Here is a 19,210-nt window from a genome sequence, read left to right as displayed (position 1 = left end):
ATGTTTCACTTCTCTCATTGACTTCTCTATCCCCAAACCCCACCCTGGTCTGCTTTGCAAGCGTTCCCGGGAAGTCTCGCGATGTTGTGCCTCTGCGGTTAGAAACTATAATGGCACAGATACAATGATGAGTCCTCTATCTATCTCTATGGTGTGATATGATTTTCTAGTAGGGAACGATTTAGAGGTTGCACTTCCGGGTTTCAGCTTGTGTTTACATCATTTTGCAATGAGTTTTGAGTGGCCCTGGCAATATAATTTTCCTCCGTTTTTTACGTAAGTTAACAATTTTCACAACTAAATGGTGATACCCACGTATAACAAATGTTGTATTGTGTGGATGCCATTGCATTAAGTTAGTTAATTGTTGACCTATTTAAAAAAAAAATGATGCTAGCTGGCTAGTGATGTGGATCAGCTAACGTTAGCCACATGGCGAACATATGCATGATAGCAATGGCAATGATTTTCTCAACATGTAGCTAGCTAGCTAGATAGATAGTCATTCGTATTGACGTTGTAGCTACTTAGTTTATCATTCAAGCTAGTTAGCTAACGTTATGATGTATTGCAATCCGTGGCTAGCTACTGTAAATTATCTTGAATGTACATTCAATTTGCTAACTTGCACAAATACTGTATGATGTGGTTGTGTTCGCAGCTAATGTTTATGAGTATTATTCACATCTCTTTCAAACAAAATTAAACTTGGATAACCGTTAGTGAGTGATTAGCTAGCTACCTACTTCTAGCGCTTGACTTACATGTCAATCAATATAAGTTGGTGCGATGTCAGTAATGGTTGCTTTTGGTGGTTGACAGGTTACAGCCCAATGTTGACACCAGACAGAAACAGCTTGCAGCTTGGTGCTCCCTCGCACTGTCCTACTGCCGCCATCACAAGCTCTACACTCTGGACATCATGGAAGCCCAAGAGAGCCCTGTGTTCAACCACAAGAATATTGATAGTATCCTTTTATCTACCATGTTCTGAGTTTCACTTACTGACACGCATGTCATAGTTCAAACCAAATAAATCACAGGAGGCCATTTCTTGCTCTACTGTCCTGTCATTTGTTGTTGCACAGCTGCACACCACCCTGCATCACACTGCTGGCTTGCCTCTGAAGCTAAGCAGAGTTGGTCCTGGTTGGTCCCAGGATGAGAGACCAGATGCTGCTGGATGTGGTGTTGGAGGGCTAGTAGGAGGCACTCTTTCCTCTGGTCTAAACAAAATATCCCAATTTCCCAGGGCAGTGATTGGGGACATTGCCCTTAATAAAATATACCAGGTCAGTGATTGGGGACATTGCCCTGTGTAGGGTTCCGTCTTTCGGATGGGATGTTAAACGGGTGTCCTGACTCTTTGTGGTCACTAAAGATCCCATGGCACTTATCGTAAGAGTAGGGGTGTTAACCCTGGTGTCCTGGCTAAATTCTCAATCTGGCCCTCATGGCCACCTAATCAAACCCCAGCTTCCAATTGGCACATTCATCTCTCTCCCCTGTAACTATTCCCCAGGTCGTTGCTGTAAATGAGAATGTGTTCTCAGTCAACTTACCTGGTAAAATACGGGATAAATAAATAAGACTTTGAGGCTAGGGAAATATAATAAGGATGTTCTCTGAAATTACACCCACTGAATGTTTCTCCTCTGAAACCTTAACTGATCTTTCAGGAAAACTATCAATGGAGGCCATACTAATTGTTTTTGAGGAATTGAGGAAAAAAGGTAACAGGGTAGCTTTTATTGAAGGATGGATATTGATAATTATTCTGACAAAAATATTTGAACTGGATATTGTTTGCAGGGAACCTGGAATGGTTAGACAAGAACAAGACACGGTGTCTAGTCATGTGGAGGAGGCCAGAGGAATGGGGGAAACTGATTTACCAGTGGGTGAGTAGGTCTGCTATGGGCCCTGGTCTAAAGTAATGCACTATATAGGCAATGGTGAAAAAGTACTCAATTGTCATTCTTGAGTAAAAGTAAAGATACCTTAATAGAAAAAGTGAAAGTCACCCAGTAAAATACTACTTGATTAAAAGTATCTGGTTTTAAATATACTTAAGTATCAAAAGTAAATGGAATTGTTAAAATATACTTAAGTATCAAAAGTAAAAGTAGTAAGCAAAACAGATGGCACAAATATATATTTTTAAATATATATATATATTTTACAGATAGCCAGGGGCACACCAACACTCAGACATCATTTACAAACAAAGCATTTGTGTTTAGTGAGTCCGCCAGATCAGAGGCAGTAGGGATGTCCAGGCATGTTCTCTTGATAAGTGAATTGGACCATTTTCCTGTCAAAATGTAACGAGTACTTTTGGGTGTCCGGAAAAATGTATGGAGTAAAAAGTACATTATTTTCTTTAGGAATGTAGTGAAGTAAAAGTAGGCAAAAATATAAATAGTAAAGTAAAGTACAGATACACCAAAAAATTACTTAAAAAACGTTTGACATGTTTCTACGAACTTTGTGGATACTTTTTGGAATTTTAGAATAATAGTCTAGACATCAAAACTATAAAATAACACATATGGAATCATGTAGTAACCAAAACAGTGGTTAACAAATCAAAATATATTTTATATTCGAGATTCTTCAAAGTAGCCACCTTTTGCCTTGATGACAGCTTTGCACACTCTTTGCATTCTCTCAACCAGCTTCATGAGGCAGTCACCTGGAGTGCATTTCAATTAACGTGTGTGCCCTCTTAAAATAGTACTTTAAAGTATTTTTACTTAAGTACTTTACACCACTCAAATCCCCCAGTAGCCTATAGCTCCTTTTACATTGTTCGAAGAATCATGCAATGTAGCATCATTATTGAAGATATGATGTAGTTTTCCAGCAAGTAATAGTCTAAATCCTTGTGTCATCTGTACTCTGTTGATACTTCTTGATGAAAGGAGCTCATGTTCCCAATCATTTCAGGTCTCTAAAAACGGCATGGTCAATACAGTGTTTACACTCTACGAGCTCGCCAACGGTGACGACACAGAAAGCGAAGGTACAGGAACAGATATGTGCATTTCTGACATATTTCCTTCTATTCATCAGTACCTAAAGACATCTGCACTATTTTATGCCTTCTGTTGAGCTGTACAGCAAATGTAATTAGATGTAACCCATTTTCCCCAGAATTCCATGGGCTGGAAGACTGGATGCTGATTCGTTCGCTGCAGGCCCTGCAGATGGACGGCAAGGCAGAGGTCATCTCCATGGACGACGGGAAGGGGGTCAAGTTCTTCTGAAGAGACATTGCATTGTGGGATTGATCAAGTGCTCAACTCAGACTGGGAACCTTTATCCTTATTGGCTGTGAGAGTACTGCTTGCCTGGACCCAGATCTGTTTGTGCTGTCCTGCCAACTCCCTGTGGTCATTGGCGTGACAAAGGAGGTGCAAGACAGTGCAACCAAATCTGGGACCAGGTTAATGAGGGTTGCGCTGTTTAAAAGGCTATTATTTGCACCTCAGCACCCAATCTACGTGGTTGATGATGATAATAATAGTCATTATTTGGTTTAGGAAGTTGCCTTATTTGGTTCACCTAAGTTTAAAGCATTTTCTTACTGGAAGGGAACCAATCTCGCTAGTAAATTCCATCTGCAGGAACAGTTTAGGAGGTGACTTTATTTCGACTTCTATGGTAGTCACCTGGGATGTTTGATGTGGGACTTTCCCCACAATCTGTATCTTTCCCTTACTATTTTCTTCTGTTTTGTATTTATAGCTTGTTTTTATTCTTAACCTCCTGGTTATTAACAAATCTACTTGCAGCGATTAGGTGTGATGGTGGTATGGACTTCTGCTGTATTGCTGTTCTTCTTTACCTCCAAAGATCCTCAAGAAATCCCAGTCAATACACCCTGGAGACATTTGGGGAGTTTTAAAACCCCCCGGAAGAGGACACACATGGGAATAATAGAATCCTGATTTAGTTCAGCTGTAAAAATGATGCTGGATGTCTCATGTACAGACTGACTGCTGTAAACCCTTAGTACATAACCTATGACACTCCTGTACACTGTCTCTATTCTATTCATCCTCCTTTTTTTTTAACCAATGGAATACTGTAAGAAAATAAATAGGAGAGAGATGTTGTCCTACTTGCAGTTGTGATTGAGGACAATTCTGTACATGTCAAGGTCTAATTTGAGTTATTACAAGTGGCAATCAATTTTGTATATTAAATGAATGTCAATAGTGGTAACATGTAACAGTATCTCAGCTCAGGGGAGTTTGGATTCATTAGTTGTATTATAGTGCCCCCTAGTGTCAAAAGATAAATACAGTTACACGTTTACTACACCTTTATGAATGATCAAATCAACTTTATTTGTCACATGCGCCGAATAGAACAAGTGTAGACTTTACCATGAAATGCATACTTACAAGCCCTTAACCAACAGTGCAGTTCAAGAAAAGTTAAGAAAATATTTACAAAATAGACTAAAATAAAAAGTATACCAAGTAGACTAAAATAAAAAGTAATAATAAAAAGTAACACAAAAAGAATAACAATAATGAGGCTACATACAGGGGGCACCGGTACTGAGTCAGTGTGCGGGGGTACAGGTTAGTTGAGCTAATTTGTACATGTAGGCGGGGGTAAAGTGACCATGCATAGATAATAAACAGCGAGTAGCCGCAGTTTACAAAAGGGGTGGGGGGGAGGGAATTGTCCGGTGGTGAATTTATTAATTGTTCAGCAGTCTTGTGGTTTGGGGGTAGAAGCTGTTGAGGAGCCTTTTGGTCCTAGACTTGGCGCACCGGTACTGCTTGCCGTGCACCAGTCTTATATAGGAAAGAACATTGCAGCTTCTAATATTTTGTTAAAACAATACTAAAGGTTGTGTTTGAGACTGACTGACTGATCTACAAATAATAATGAGTGGTTATTTATGATGCTCAGTGATTTGTAGATCAGAACAAGCCCAGAGACTCTAGGTAACCAAGCTATTGCAAGCAAGATATAGCCTACACAACCGTATTGCTACTAATTTCCCAGGAATCACTAGACAGACACGCTGACTGGGCTGTTACTCTGGTGAGCTACTTATTACAGTCACCAGCTGGGTTGGAGAACCTCACAAATTCAAATCAAATGTTATTTGTCACATGTGCCGAATACAATAGTTGTAGTGAAATGCTTACTTACAAGCCCTTAACCAACAATGCAGTTTTAAGAAAAATAGCAAAAAATAAATAAATGAAAGTAACCAAAAATTAAAGAGCAGCAGTAAAATAACAATAGAGAGGCTATATACAAAAAATACCGGTACAGAGTCAATGTGCAGGGGCACCGGTTAGTCGAGGTAATATGTACATGTAGGTAGAGTTATTAAAGTGACTGTGCATAGATAATAACAGAGAGTAGCAGCAGCGTAAAGGTGGGGTGGGGGGGGCAATGCAAATAGTCTGGGTAGCCATTTGTTTAGATGTTCAGGAGTCTCATGTTTTGGGGTAGAAGCTATTTAGAAGCCTCTTGGACCAAGACTTGGCGCTTCGGTACCGCTTGCCGTGCAGTAGCAGAGAGAACAGTCTATGACTAGGTTGGCTGGAGTCTTTGACAATTTTCAGGGCCTTCCTTTGACACCGCCTTGTATAGAGGTCCTGGATGGCAGGAAGCTTAGCTGACAGTTCACACACACACTTAACCATTTTTAGGGTGGCACACAATTGCCCAGCGTCGTCCGGGTTAGGGTTTGGCCGGGGTAGGCCGACATTGTAAATAAGAATTTGTTCTTAACGGACTTGCCTAGTTAAATAAAGGCTAAATAAAATGAAACGTGGTATGTCTCCATAGGCTTGGTCCTTGGTTCAGCTGAGCTGAGGGAGTCTTGTTGTGTGTGTTTGCTGATAACTCCCTGTAGTGCATGTCCGTGTGACAGGTGTGGCTAACTGTGGCCTTAGTGATAACAAGTGTCTTGTTTCAGCCGACTAGAGTCAAGCTCCCTCTACAGGCTCTCCCTTATTCTCTTTCCCCCTTTTCTGTCTCTCCCACTCTCATCATGGCACACAATGTTTTGTCTGCATCCATAATGGCCCTGTATTCTCTATATAGTGGTGCTCTGATCAAAATTAGTGCACTATAGGGAATAGACTGCTGTTTGGGACACATCCCATAACTCTGACTTTCTTTCACTGAATAAGGACAACTGCACGAGGGAAGAATGAGTTGCCAGAAGCATGTTGTGCCCTCTCACATTCATGCATTCCTTCTTGAAAATAGAGTTCAAACAAAGTTTATGAATACATAATTGGTCATATGCGCTATCAGTTTGATCCAGTTTGTAACAACAACAACCTTAACAGAATAACACATCTTGTAATTTGCCCAGAACACACTGTCTGTGCCTATGTGGTGGACTGTGGGAGCCTGTGAGGGCATAGCTCGAATCCAGATAATCCAAGTCATGTTTCCTGTAGGGAGCTAATTAAAAGTAGCAGCTAGAAGAGCTAAGGTTTGGGGTCTGTTAGGAATTTCTGTTAGGAATTCAATTCAAACTGTTTACTTGTCAAATGTCTTGTTCAGCTTAAAGCCCTTAAATTGAAATGAAATTGAATTGATACCAGTCTTGTAATTGACGTGCTTATTGTCCACTCTCTTAATTCTCTTAATTCAGAACAAGAAAATAGTGTTACCAACTATTCCAAAGAAAATAAGCTATATACACACGAATGGATTTATATCTCATGAAGTCAGTTATTTAAGAAGAGGATCTTGTCCAGGTAGGCTACAGAAGACTGTCTATGGGGGCGTCGTTGAAAGCGCACACGGGTCTGTGAGCGCACGATCCGAACAACCCTCTTGATACAGACAGCGGCTTTGCCTTTACTAGAGATACGGTTGACAACTCACACGTACAACGACGATGGACGGTCCGGTTTTCCCGGGTTATCTGAGAAGTATTATGTGAATTTTCCGAATTTGAACACATTTTGAGGTAGGCTATTTCAATTGAGAATAGTTTTTTTGATAGTAACCTAAATATTTAAAAATAGTCTTGTAAACTATGTGCCACAAGTACTTTTTTACAGCTCGGGTACTCTAATAGGCTACGTGCCACAAGTACATTTTACCATTATTTTCCACAAGTAGGCTAATGTCTAGAACGTTTAAACTAAGCTACAATGTAAAATAGCATCAATTGCTGAAAGACGTGTAAAATAGCATGCTGTCTTAGTAAAGTAGCGGCCCGGTTTAATTTTATTATTTCGGGTTTAAAAATATATATTTTCTATCCTCAGAAATTGGAATAAGAACCGCTACAATGTCACAAGCGGAGGTTGAAATAGCTGGACGCGGCTTCCCAAGCCTCTCTGTCGACCTAAACGATGACTGCTTATCTGGTCGAGTCCCGTCGATGCCACTGACCTACAATTTGGGGACCAGGAGAAACTCTTATGGGCTTCACAAAATTAACATGGACATTGACCCACAACTATATGGCGGGGCGCTATCAAAGGCTCTGTCCTGGTCAGCGGATAATATTTTAACGTTAACCGAGGCCAGAGTAGAAGAAGACGACAAAACGGATACTCCACCGGCGTCTCCATCCGTCTCCAGCCCGGGCGCGAGCATTACCGGCAGCACGCCCCCCTGTACCCAAGTCTCGGACCCCGTCACCCCGCTGGACAACAACTGGAGCTCGCTCCGGAGCCCCAACACACAAGATGCCAGCTCGGACTCAGAAAATGAGCTTGTTCAAAATAAAGCACACAAAGTGTTGTCACGCAGTCCGTATGAAAGCAAATGTGAACAGGAGGAGAGGGAGGACATTGAGACCAAAGCTGTGGCCACCTCACCTGATGGAAGATACCTGAAATTCAACATTGAGATTGGGAGGGGATCGTTCAAGACCGTCTATAAAGGACTGGACACAGAGACTACTGTGGAAGTGGCATGGTGCGAGTTGCAGGTGAGTGACAGACACTTTATTGTCACACAGCAAATTCCCCAGTGTTAAATCAACACTGAAAGCATGGCAAGCTCCAGGCATATTTTTCATTTTACTGGGCAAGTCAGTTAAGAACAAATTCTTATTTACAATGATGGCCTACCCCAGCCAAACTCGAACAACGCTTGGCCAATTGTGCCCTGCCCTATGGGACTCCCAATCACAGCTGGTTGTGATACAGCCTGGAATCAAACCAGGGTCTGTAGTGACACCTCTAGCACTGAGAAGCAGTGCCTTAGACCACTGCGCCACTCAGGAGGACATAAACAGTCACTTAGGGCCCCAGGCAGCTAGGGAGCCCCCCCACCCCAATTTTTTTTTTTGAAACTTACTGTTGAGAATTCGAAAAGTAGAATACACAAGGTGCAAGTTCGAAATGTGGTTTTCCTCAGCAATGTTTATCTTGTTATGTTAGTCACTGACAGTCACTCAATTGGCCATGTCAGTTATCAATTTTTTGTTTGATAAATTAGTCTAGCCAGCTATCTAAATTTGTAGTAAACATGGCCGATTACCGACCGGTAACGCAGGGCACGTGCCCAGGAGCCCTGACCTCCATGGAGTCCCCATTGATTTTGTTAGTCACTCTCACTCAGATATCATTAACATGGCATAAGTCATGGCAAAATGTGTAGAATTGCAGGAAATTAGCTGTAATTTTTTTTTTCTATGCCCCATCGCAAAATCATTAGATTTGCAGGAAATTTGATATAAAATTGGAAAAGATTCACTCTGCCCCATGGCAAAATGTGTACAATTGCAGGAAATTTACTTTGGCACTGAACAGTATTGAATTAACACATTGCTTAGTGTAAAGATTTATTTGCATATTTCCCAGAATGCCTTGCCTTTCATTCATTAATTTGTTAGTGACAGAGACATGCTTGTTGCATACATACGTAGCCAGTGCACACATTTTTCACAAAAGTAGTGCACTGGGCCTTCTCGCGGCTATGGTTGCGTACATTCATTTTAAGTCCTATGGACTTCAAGTGAGATGCAGAGTGAATATGTTATCATTCAAATTTAACACAATATAATATGTATTTCATAAGGGCTTATTTTGAGGGCAGGGCTTACGCTCAAAAAAATACTGGGTTAGGGTTAGTATGACCCAACTGCTGGGTTGCAGGGATTGGATCACTTAGTTGGGTTGTTTTTTAAAAAGAGCATGTTGATGTTTGTTGATGCTGGGTTATTAAGATATGACCCAGGTGATCAGAAAACTGGAAGCTTGGGCCTCCTGAGTGGCGCAGTGGTTTAAGGCACAGCATCCCAGTGCCCCTGTGTCACTACAGCCTGCGGTTTGATCCCTGGCTGTGTCACAACCGTCTGTGACCGGGAATCCTATAGGGCGGCGCACAATTGGCCCAGCGTCGTTAGGGGAGGGTTTGACTAGGGGGTATTTACTTGGCTCATTGTGCTCTAGTGACTCCTTGTGGTGGGTCGGGCACCTGCAGGCTGACTTCGGTCATCAGTTGAACATGTTTCCTCTGAGACATTGGTTAAGCGAGCGGGTGTTAAGAAGTGCGGTTTGGTGGGTCATGTTTTGGAGGACGCATGACTCAACCTTCGCCTCTCCCGAGCCCGTTGGGGAGTTGCAGCGATAAGACAAGATCGTAGTATCACGAAATTGGGGAGAACAAGGAAGAATTGAAGCTTGGCTTAGTAGGGGCGTGGCTTTCAGTAAGTAATGTTTGGCCACACATGAGAGTAAATGTCATTCCGGAGCACCTGTTCTGTTGAATTGTTATCACATGTTACGGTTGAACGCTGACTCTTTTGTAGCTTTAATGGAGCTTTCAGAAGTGTATGAGTTCCTTAAAAGCCTATACAAATCCCAATGTGATATCCCCAATGGAATAGTAACCCCTTTGTTTCAGTATGTAAATCTTTTTAAAATATATTTTGTATTAGACTATATAATGTGCAATAATATTCAAGGAAAATGTAACATTGCGTGTACAAACTTAACACGATCAACTGGAATGACATTTACTCTCACGGGTGTCCAAAAATAACTATCTAAAAGCCACACCTCTTATAAGCCACACCTCCTGAAAATAATCTATGGATTACTTTAAAAAAGAACGAGCTGCATGGTCAACCCAGAATGAAAGTGAATAAAAATAACAATTGATGGTTAAATTAACCCATGCTTGGGTAATCCGAACAACCCAACATGTTGGGTTATTCACGCAACCTGTCACATTATGCTGGCTTGCAAAGTGACGTGTAATTTGGTTTGATTTAATTCCTATTGAAATGTTCCCTATACCCATCATGAGGTTGCTACATCCTAGCCTATGAATGAAAGTCTACAACGCAGGTGCACAGGTCGAGAGAAAAATTGGAGTAATCAAGGTGACAGACAGTGACACATTAAATACCCCCATGCACACTCTTGCCTGCATCGAGAGTTTCTATTGGACAAATTCAGGTATGTTTATTCCTGTTTCATTCTGTTTGCTTCCATTTATTTAGGCGGAATGAATACACCCGTGATCACACACAAACACAGTTCACTTTCATAGCAGCCACATACAAACAGCATGAATATTTTTCTCGTTTTATATATAATTCCTTCGCGGATCTACGCACTCTCACATTTTCCCTTTGCTGTAGGCCCTCAAAATAAGGCCTTATGAAATATGTATTGTATCGGGTTAAATAATTACATTTTAATGATAACATATTCGCTCAGGATCTCACTTGGTGAAGCCCGTAGGACTGAAAATAATAATAATAATAATTTATTACATTTCTACAGCACTTTTCATAGAATCTTCAAGCACTTAAAAACAAAACAATCAATATATCATCAAAGCTGCTTTCTCCGAAGATGGTGAGGGTCAGTTTATGGCTTGAGTGTAGGGAGCTGGTCAGAGGATAGTAGATGATGGTGATGGCGTCTGCTGATGATCTTGTAGAGGGAAAGTCAGGGCACCAGCCGGACTCTTATAGCCACTGGACTTCTCCTCTTCCTCTCTGTGTAGCACCAACTTGGGTGACGCCTCAGCAGCTTTGGGCGCCAGAAAGCTCACCACACAAAGTTCAGAATAGAAGCCAGTCGTCGTCACTATGAGCCCTTTGCCTCAGCACTGCTGTATTCCTTTATTTTCCATTCCTCTCACGCTTCAATCGACTCCTCAAATTATGTTCTCAAAAGATCAGGAATTGGTAGGTGAAACAAAAAAGTGTCCAAAAGCATTTTTCAAACAAAACATTAGCCAGCTAGCTAGCTAGCAAGCCAAAAACCTTCTGCTCTTTCCATGACAGACTGACCAGGTGAAAACTATTATCCCTTATTGATGTCACCTGTTAAATCCACTTCAGTCAGTGTAGATGAAGGGGAAGAGACTGGTTCAATCAGTATTTTTAAGCCTTGAGACAATTTAGACATGGATTGTGTATGTGTGCCATTCAGAGGGTGAATGGGCAAGACAAAATATTTAAGTGCCTTTGAACGGGGTATGGTAGTAGGTGCCAGGCACACCAGTTTGAGTGTGTCAAGAACTGCAACGCGGCTTTTTCACACTCAACAGTTTCCGTGTCTATAAAGAGAGGTCCACCACCCAAAGGACATCCAGCCAACTTGACACAACTGTGGGAAGCATTGGAGTCAACATGGGCCAGCATCCCTGTGGAATGCTTTCGACACCTTGTAGAGTCCATGCCCCAAAGAATTGAGGTTGTTCTGAAAGCAAAAGTGGGTGCAACTCAATATTAGGAAGGTGTTCCTAATGCTTTGTACACTCAGTATATGTACAGATTTACTGGCGCTCTATGCTTAGGCTGCTACTAGGGCGCCATGGCAGCTACTGTATATGCAACAATCATGTGTCTGTCACTAAGAAATACGGTCATGGGTGGTAACTCTACAATTCACTCAAAAGGCAAGGCACTCTAGGAAATAAAGCTTTACACCAAGCAGTGTGTTAATTTAACACTTTCCAGTGTCTATATGGGTCCACACTTTCATTGTTAATTTAAAACTCTCACTGTTGATTTAACACTGGAGAATTTGCTGTGCATGAAACAAAAGTGATCATGATGTCATCAGACCTTTTTTCTCATGGTGAATTGCTTAAATGGTTAGGGATAAATAGCTTGATCATTGCTGACACCAGCTGCTCCTGTCTTGGTGACAGTGGACCAGGTGGGACATAGACACCTCAGAGTCCTAGGCCTATACGTTCTCTCTTCACTTAAGAATAGGTCTAATTCATACTTCATAGGCATACAATCTCAGTACACAATCCCCCAACAACTCATGGGTCACACTGTGATGAAAGCTTCAGTCCAGAGCATTCTGAAAAATTGGTTGTAATCCATAATCTCTGTGACTTTGAGCTGGCTCCTGTGGGTCAGGGCCGTTCTTGCATATCAACCTGACAACGGTCTGCTGCTCCAACTGAGCCAGTCTGTCTGCCAGTCTGCCAGTCTGCCAGTCTGTCTGTCTGTCTGTCTGTCTGTCTGTCTGTCTGTCTGTCTGTCTGTCTGTCTGTCTGTCTGTCTGTCTGTCTGTCTGTCTGTCTGTCTGTCTGTCTGCCTGCCTGCCTGCCTGCCTGCCTGCCTGCCTGCCTGCCTGCCTGCCTGCCTGCCTGCCTGCCTGCCTGCCTGCCTGCCTGCCTGCCTGCCTGTCTGTCTGTCTGTCTGCCATGATTCCCTCTAAACTGTGTTTTCATTAACAACCAGTGACACCAGCACACCAGCTCCCTGCCTCTCTCTCGCTCTGCCCCGCTCACGTGTGAACCAGGAACTGAGGCAGACTAACTACCGAAAGTCACAGATGACGAATTCTTCCCTCTCTCAACCACACATCCTCAATCCCACAAGAGACCCCTACTGACTGACTGCTATTAGATTATTCACTCACTGTTATGTAAGAATCATTTGTATTGAGGGTCCTTTTATGGTATCTGTCTGAACCCCTCCACACACACACTTCTTGAAAGGGTAGCTTTGTGAGCAGTTCCTCCAGCAGCGATTTCCCTTCCCAGTTCCCACCATCCCCTCCCTCCTAGTCTGTTTTAAAACCCTATTATGATGACTTGCAGAAGCGGCTGTCTGTCAGTTTAATACAACACGCATGCAGCTTCCCAACAGCTTGAGTAGCAGCAGTCAGAGCCAATGACAGAGATATGCTCCGCTTTGGAAGCAGCTAGCTAAAGCTTCCAGTGTGGTGCCAAGATGAGTCAAGGATTTAAAGGTGTATTCTTAAGTTCTTTATGAACTCTTAGCGTACTGCCTTATGTTGAGCGGAAGTGGGTCAGGGAAGACTTCTTATAGGGAAAAGTTGTGGCCCCCCTTTATCTCAGCTGAATGTTCCTTTGTTTTAAATCGAGAGACAGAGAGGGGCTACTGAGTCATTTTGCTACCACTCCCAAGTATTGTGGTAAATCAAGTTTTTTAAAAACTTTGTTTGTATAGAAATGCATGCCTATCGGCCAGGTGTTGTTTACGTATGAAACACATCCCATAAAAATAGATCTGCCACTGAGGAGGAGAGTGGTGGCTACAGAGCTACAGAGCCCAAGGCATAGTTAACAATAGCCAGTCTGATCTCCCCCAGGAGGCAAAGGTCCAGGAGCCAAGGTGTGCATCCAAAATGGCACCCTATTCCCTATGTAGTGCACTATAAAGGGATAAGGGTGCCATTTTGGATGTACTGTAGACAAGGTTTTTTTAACCTGATTCTTATTCCCCTCTCTTCACCTACTCATAATAGAATTTAGTTTATTTTTGTTTAGAGGCCAGTATATTACCTGCCTTCCTCTGGCTAGCTGCCATGTTCAGTGGTTCGGTTTGGTTTCTCCTCTCTCTCTCTTTATACAGGAGGGAGGCTTTAGAGCGGTTAAGGCCCCTTTTTTTAAAAAATTTTTAAATTTCACCTTTATTTAACCAGGTGAGCTAGTTGAGAACAAGTTCTCATTTACAACTGCGACCTGGCCAAGATCAAGCAAAGCAGTGCGACAGAAACAACAACACAGAGTTACATGGAATAAACAAGCGTACAGTCAATAACACAATAGAAAGAAAAGAAATACAGTGTGTGCAAATGGCATGAGGAGGTATGGCAATAAATAGGCCGTAGTAGCAAAGTAATTACAATTTAGCAGATTAACACTGGAGTGATAGATGAGCAGATGAAGATGAGCAGATGGTGGTGTGTAAGTAGTGATATTGGTGTGCAAAAGAGCAGCAAAGTAAATAAAAACAATATGGGAATGAGGTAGGTAGATTGGGTGGGCTATTTACAGATGGACTATGTACAGCTGCAGCGATCGGTTAGCTGCTCAGATATCTGATGTGTAAAGTTAGTGAGGGAAATGTAAGTCTCCAGCTTCAGCGATTTTTGCAATTCGTTCCAGTCACTGGCAGCAGAGAACTGGAAGGAAAGGCGGCCGAAGGAGGTGTTGGCTTTGGGGATGACCAGTGAGATATACCTGCTGGAGCGCGTGCTACGGGTGGGTGTTGTTATCGTGACCAGTGAGCTGAGATAAGGCGGAGCTTTACCTAGCATACTCTTGTAGATGACCTGGAGCCAGTGGGTCTGGCGACGAATATGTAGCGAGGGCCAGCCGACTAGAGCATACAGGTCGCAGTGGTGGGTGGTATAAGGTGATTTGGTAACAAAACGGACGGCACTGTGATAGACTGCATCCAATTTGCTGAGTAGAGTATTGGAAGCTATTTTGTAGATGACATCGCCGAAGTCGAGGATCGGTAGGCTAGTCAGTTTTACTAGGGTAAGTTTGGCGGCGTGAGTGAAGGAGGCTTTGTTGCGAAATAGAAAGCCGATTCTAGATTTGATTTTGGATTGGAGATGTTTGATATGAGTCTGGAAGGAGAGTTTACAGTCTAGCCAGACACCTAGGTGTTTGTAGTTGTCCACGTATTCTAGGTCAGAACCGTCCAGAGTAGTGATGCTAGTCGGGCGGGCGGGTGCGGGCAGCGAACGGTTGAAATGCATGCATTTGGTTTTGCTAGCGTTTAAGAGCAGTTGGAGGCCACGGAAGGAGTGTTGTATGGCATTGAAGCTTGTTTGTATGGCATTGAAGCTCGTTTGAAGCTCGTTTGGAGGTTAGTTAACACAGTGTCCAAAGAAGGGCCAGAAGTATACAGAATGGTGTTGTCTGCGTAGAGGTGGATCAGGGAATCACCCGCAGCAAGAGCGACATCGTTGATATACACAGAGAAAACAGTCGGCACGAGAATTGAACCCTATGGAGACTGCCAGAGGTCCGGACAACAGGCCCTCCGATTTTACACACTGAACTCTATCTACGAAGTAGTTGGTGAACCAGGCAAGGCAGTCATTTGAGAAACCAAGGCTATTGAGTCTGCCAATAAGAATATGGTGATTGACAGTGTCGAAAGCCTTGACCAGGTCGCTGAAGACGGCTGCACAGTACTGTCTTTTATCGATGGCGGTTATGATATTGTTTAGTACCTTGAGCGTGGCTGAGGTGCACCCGTGACCAGCTCGGAAACCGGATTGCACAGCGGAGAAGGTACGGTGGGATTCGAAATGGTCAGTGATCTGTTTATTAACTTTGCTTTCAAAGACTTTAGAAAGGCAGGGCAGGATGGATATAGGTCTGTAACAGTTTGGGTCTAGAGTGTCACCCCCTTTGTAGAGGGGGATGACCGCGGCAGCTTTCCAATCTTTAGGGATCTCGAACGAAATGAAAGAGAGGTTGAACAGACTGGTAATAGGGGTTGCAACAATGGCGGCGGATAATTTTAGAAAGAGAGGAGGGTCCAGATTGTCTAGCCCAGCTGATTTGTACGGGTCCAGGTTTTGCAGCTCTTTCAGAACATCTGCGATCTGGATTTGGGTGAAGGAGAAGCGGAGGAGGCTCGGGCAAGTAGCTGCGAGGGGTGCGGAGCTGTTGGTCGGGGTTGGAGTAGCCAGGAGGAAAGCATGGCCAGCCGTAGAGAAATGCTATTGAAATTTTCGATTATCATTGATTTATCGTTGGTGACCGTGTCGCCTAGCCTCAGTGCAGTGGGCAGCTGGTAGGAGGTGCTCTTGTTCTCCATGGACTTTATAGTGTCCCAAAACTTTTTGGAGTTAGAGCTACAGGATGCAAATTTCTGTTTGAAAAAGCTAGCCTTTGCTTTCCTGACTGACTGTGTGTATTGGTTCCTGACTTCCCTGAACAGTTGCATATCGCGGGGACTATTCGATGCTATTGCAGTCCACCACAGGATGTTTTTGTGCTGGTCAAGGGCAGTCAGGTCTGGAGTGAACCAAGGGCTATATCTGTTCTAATCACCTCCAATGAGCTTTAAAGGTGGCCGTTGTTGGTGTGGTTACCACTACGTTAGACTAACCTCGGGGGGAAGCTACCTTAATTGCTCCGCCCCTTATTACTGCTTTAGTTTTTATCAGTATCTCCCACCATCTTCCTTCTCCAATGGCTACTCAGCAGGGGCATTGACAAACCCCCAAAAAACAGTCAGATGACAGTTAGTGGCAACGGCTGACAGAAAGCAGGAAAGCTCTATTGAAGTAAGAAACGATCAGTTGAAGTAGTCTAAAGCCCTATTAATAATACAGTTCTAAATGCACACCCCCTCCTCTCCCATGCCATGGTTTCATACCTTTCTTGTCCTGGTTCATATATTTGGCTTATGTCATCAATAAGATTAGAACTATTAGAACTACAGCACACATTCCATTTGTACAATGTGAAGATAATATTAAATGGTTGTTATAATGAAGGGTGAAAATTACACTGAGATAAATAATGATATAGTTCTGAAGTAGGTGAATGATCTAGTAGACCATACAGGCGATATGGTAGTAGTTATCCAGTCTAAAACCTCTATCAAATTAGTTTTGTAGCATAAACAGTAAATTTGATATGTGGGAATGAAATTTTGATGACCTGTTTGTGTTACTTCTGTAAAGTAGGTATTAACTCTTTTATATAATGGAACTGTGTAGGATAATATGGCTTTGGGGAGAAGCACCACATGGGAGCTATCACCTAGCAACCCTCACCCACAGGTAAACCAGAATAAACTGTACTACTGTGTCAACCAGGGATTCAAGAAACCATGTGCCAGCCAGCCGGGCCAATGAAAAAGACATGACACCTAACATGGTCCCTTTCACTGCTAGAGGAAGAGGTTGGCTCACATTTTGCATGGGCGAAAGAGTCTGTGTTAACTAAGCAGGCCACAATGTTTTCATTGCATTCACCTCCTATTCCATAGTTTTGTTGGTCGCCATGGTTCCAGCTGCTTCCTAATGTTGATGGGGTCCTGAACTCTACAAAGCGCTACAAAATTGTGTTTTCAGTTCCTTTGATTTCAATAAAGAGCTGCGGCGAAGCTATGCTTGCAATGATGGATTTTAATCAGAGCACCTTTATTCCTACAATGAGTAGGCCTATGATGTTTCTGGTTTTGGTTTATTATGGAGCCTTAGAAGCTATGAGTCTAGACTACAGCTCCATCCACGAAACTCAGTTAACATCACGGAACCATTCAAGTCTGGTGCACTAATAGGGACCCAGTAAAAGGATTGCACAACAGACTGTAAGACCTGCTATTGTTTAAGAATACGCTCCCACTGTCCAGTTCCTCTGCCCTTCATAACACATTAATAAGAGCGGCAGCACTGAAACTCTTCTGTTCCACCTTTAAAACCTTATTCAGGAATCCTTCATCACAGACTCATTAATGATGCTTGGGGACAAACAACAAATGCCTGAATCTAACTGTCTTGTCTTCCCTTGCCATGTGTAAAGAGACTTGTTCAGAATACAGGGCTTGACTTGGGTGTGTTCGACAAAATACAGCACACAGTACTCAAAACAAATTAGGTTTGAAATCTTGACTCGCGTTGAGCCTATTAATGCAGATGCAGGAGGACGGTGTTGAATAACAAACACATACCAAGGAAATAAGGCATTGTGCGCATTTAAAGGTGTGGCCGATAAAGAGCCCTTTGTCTGAAAAAGTACCTCTTCATAAAATGTAGTTAGCAACTTTTAAGGCAACTGTGTAGATTTGTTAGTATATGACTGCAATTCATGTTTCCTTTCATACACAGTGGTAATAGTGCACTATTTCTTGGAATTCTGTTTTGTACTCCTCCAGCTGTTTGTCACACACAGCCCCAGAGAGGGGTGGTACCATGCTGTTATCTTTCTACTGATAAACTTTCTACAGCTTGGACACCCATGCATAGACCACAAGACATGCCACCAAAGGTCTCTTCACAATCATCTAGTCCAGAACAGACTATGGGAGGTGCACAGTACTACATAGAGCCATGGCTACATGGAGCTCTATCCCACATCAGGTAACTGATGCAAGCAGTAGAATCAGATTTGAAAAAACGGATAAAAATACACCTTATGGAACAGCTGGGACTGTGAAGAGACACACAGGCACAGACACACATACACATGATAAGATACGCACTCTACACACACTGTAATGTAAATATGTGATAGTGGAGTAGCGGTCTGAGGGAACACACTAAATGTATTGTAAGTGTTATGAACTGTAATGTCATGTAATATTTTAAACTGTATATACAGTAACTGTGCCTTGGCAGCAGCTAATGGGGATCCTTAATCAATAAAAATACAAAGAAACTATTTCAAGTCTATAGCTTGGGTGTATCGAGCTGACTGACACGTGCTGAACTGGAGGCAGTACTCTACAGTTATGTCACGCCCTGACCTTAGTTATCTATCTTTTCTTTATTATTTTGGTTAGGTCAGGGTGTGACGAGGGTGGGTATGCTTGTTTTGTATCGTCTAGGGTTTTTTGTATGTCTAGGGGTGTTGGTAAGTCTAGGCATATGTATGTCTCTGGTGGCCTGAATTGGTTCCCAATCAGAGGCAGCTGTTTATCGTTGTCTCTGATTGGGGATCATATTTAGGTTGCCATTTTCCCTTTTGGTTTTGTGGGTTCTTATTCTATGTTTAGTTGCCTGTCTGCACTAGCCATATTAGCTTCACGGTTCGTTTTGTTATTTTGTTTGTTTTGTTCAGTGTTCATTCTTTAAATAAAGAAGAATGTACGCTTATCACGCTGCGTCTTGGTCTCCTCCCTACGACGGCCGTGATAAGTTACCACGGCTCCTATAAGCAAGCCATGTGTGTAATGCAAAAAATGGTGAAGAAAAAGAAAGGGTGAAATCATTCATCTTTATTATTCTTCCCCTAATCGAATCAACATTGTCAAGCATATGGAAAG

At 42.6% G+C, this 19,210-nt stretch overlaps 2 protein-coding genes across 2 annotated transcripts in view; both read left to right on the top strand.

Moving 5' to 3' along the window:
- The first annotated feature begins 174 nt into the window (after window positions 1-174).
- vps25 (vacuolar protein sorting 25 homolog) lies at window positions 175-4,132 on the top strand. The gene is made up of 6 exons (XM_038974814.1): window positions 175-276; window positions 823-968; window positions 1,680-1,733; window positions 1,813-1,901; window positions 2,950-3,025; window positions 3,157-4,132. Exons 1-6 carry the CDS (start codon window positions 230-232, stop codon window positions 3,267-3,269), a joined length of 525 nt encoding a protein of 174 aa, XP_038830742.1. The 5' UTR covers window positions 175-229; the 3' UTR covers window positions 3,270-4,132.
- Window positions 4,133-6,877: 2,745 nt separating this feature from the next.
- wnk4a (WNK lysine deficient protein kinase 4a) overlaps window positions 6,878-19,210 on the top strand; it is a 66,631-nt gene continuing 54,298 nt past the window's right edge. Inside the window, exons 1-2 of the mRNA XM_038975064.1 lie at window positions 6,878-6,967; window positions 7,272-7,942. Of these exons, the coding sequence (XP_038830992.1) occupies window positions 7,295-7,942 (648 nt within the window). The 5' untranslated portion in view covers window positions 6,878-6,967; window positions 7,272-7,294. The remainder of the gene's footprint in view (window positions 6,968-7,271; window positions 7,943-19,210) is intronic.

The sequence above is a fragment of the Salvelinus namaycush genome, chromosome 35, assembly GCF_016432855.1.
Source record: "Salvelinus namaycush isolate Seneca chromosome 35, SaNama_1.0, whole genome shotgun sequence".
NCBI classification, from domain to species: domain Eukaryota; kingdom Metazoa; phylum Chordata; class Actinopteri; order Salmoniformes; family Salmonidae; genus Salvelinus; species Salvelinus namaycush.
Note: the sequence above shows the minus strand (reverse complement) of the source record. Positions and strands in the feature narration are given on the sequence as shown.

Excerpts from the sequence above, each read along its gene's own strand:
- vps25 (XM_038974814.1), top strand. The coding sequence starts at position 230 with ATGAGTTTTGAGTGGCCCTGGCAATATAATTTTCCTCCGTTTTTTAC. Across the intron at positions 969-1,679 it reads CAACCACAAGAATATTGATA|GAAAACTATCAATGGAGGCC; the intron begins GTATCCTTTTAT and ends CTGATCTTTCAG. Across the intron at positions 1,734-1,812 it reads TGAGGAATTGAGGAAAAAAG|GGAACCTGGAATGGTTAGAC; the intron begins GTAACAGGGTAG and ends TATTGTTTGCAG.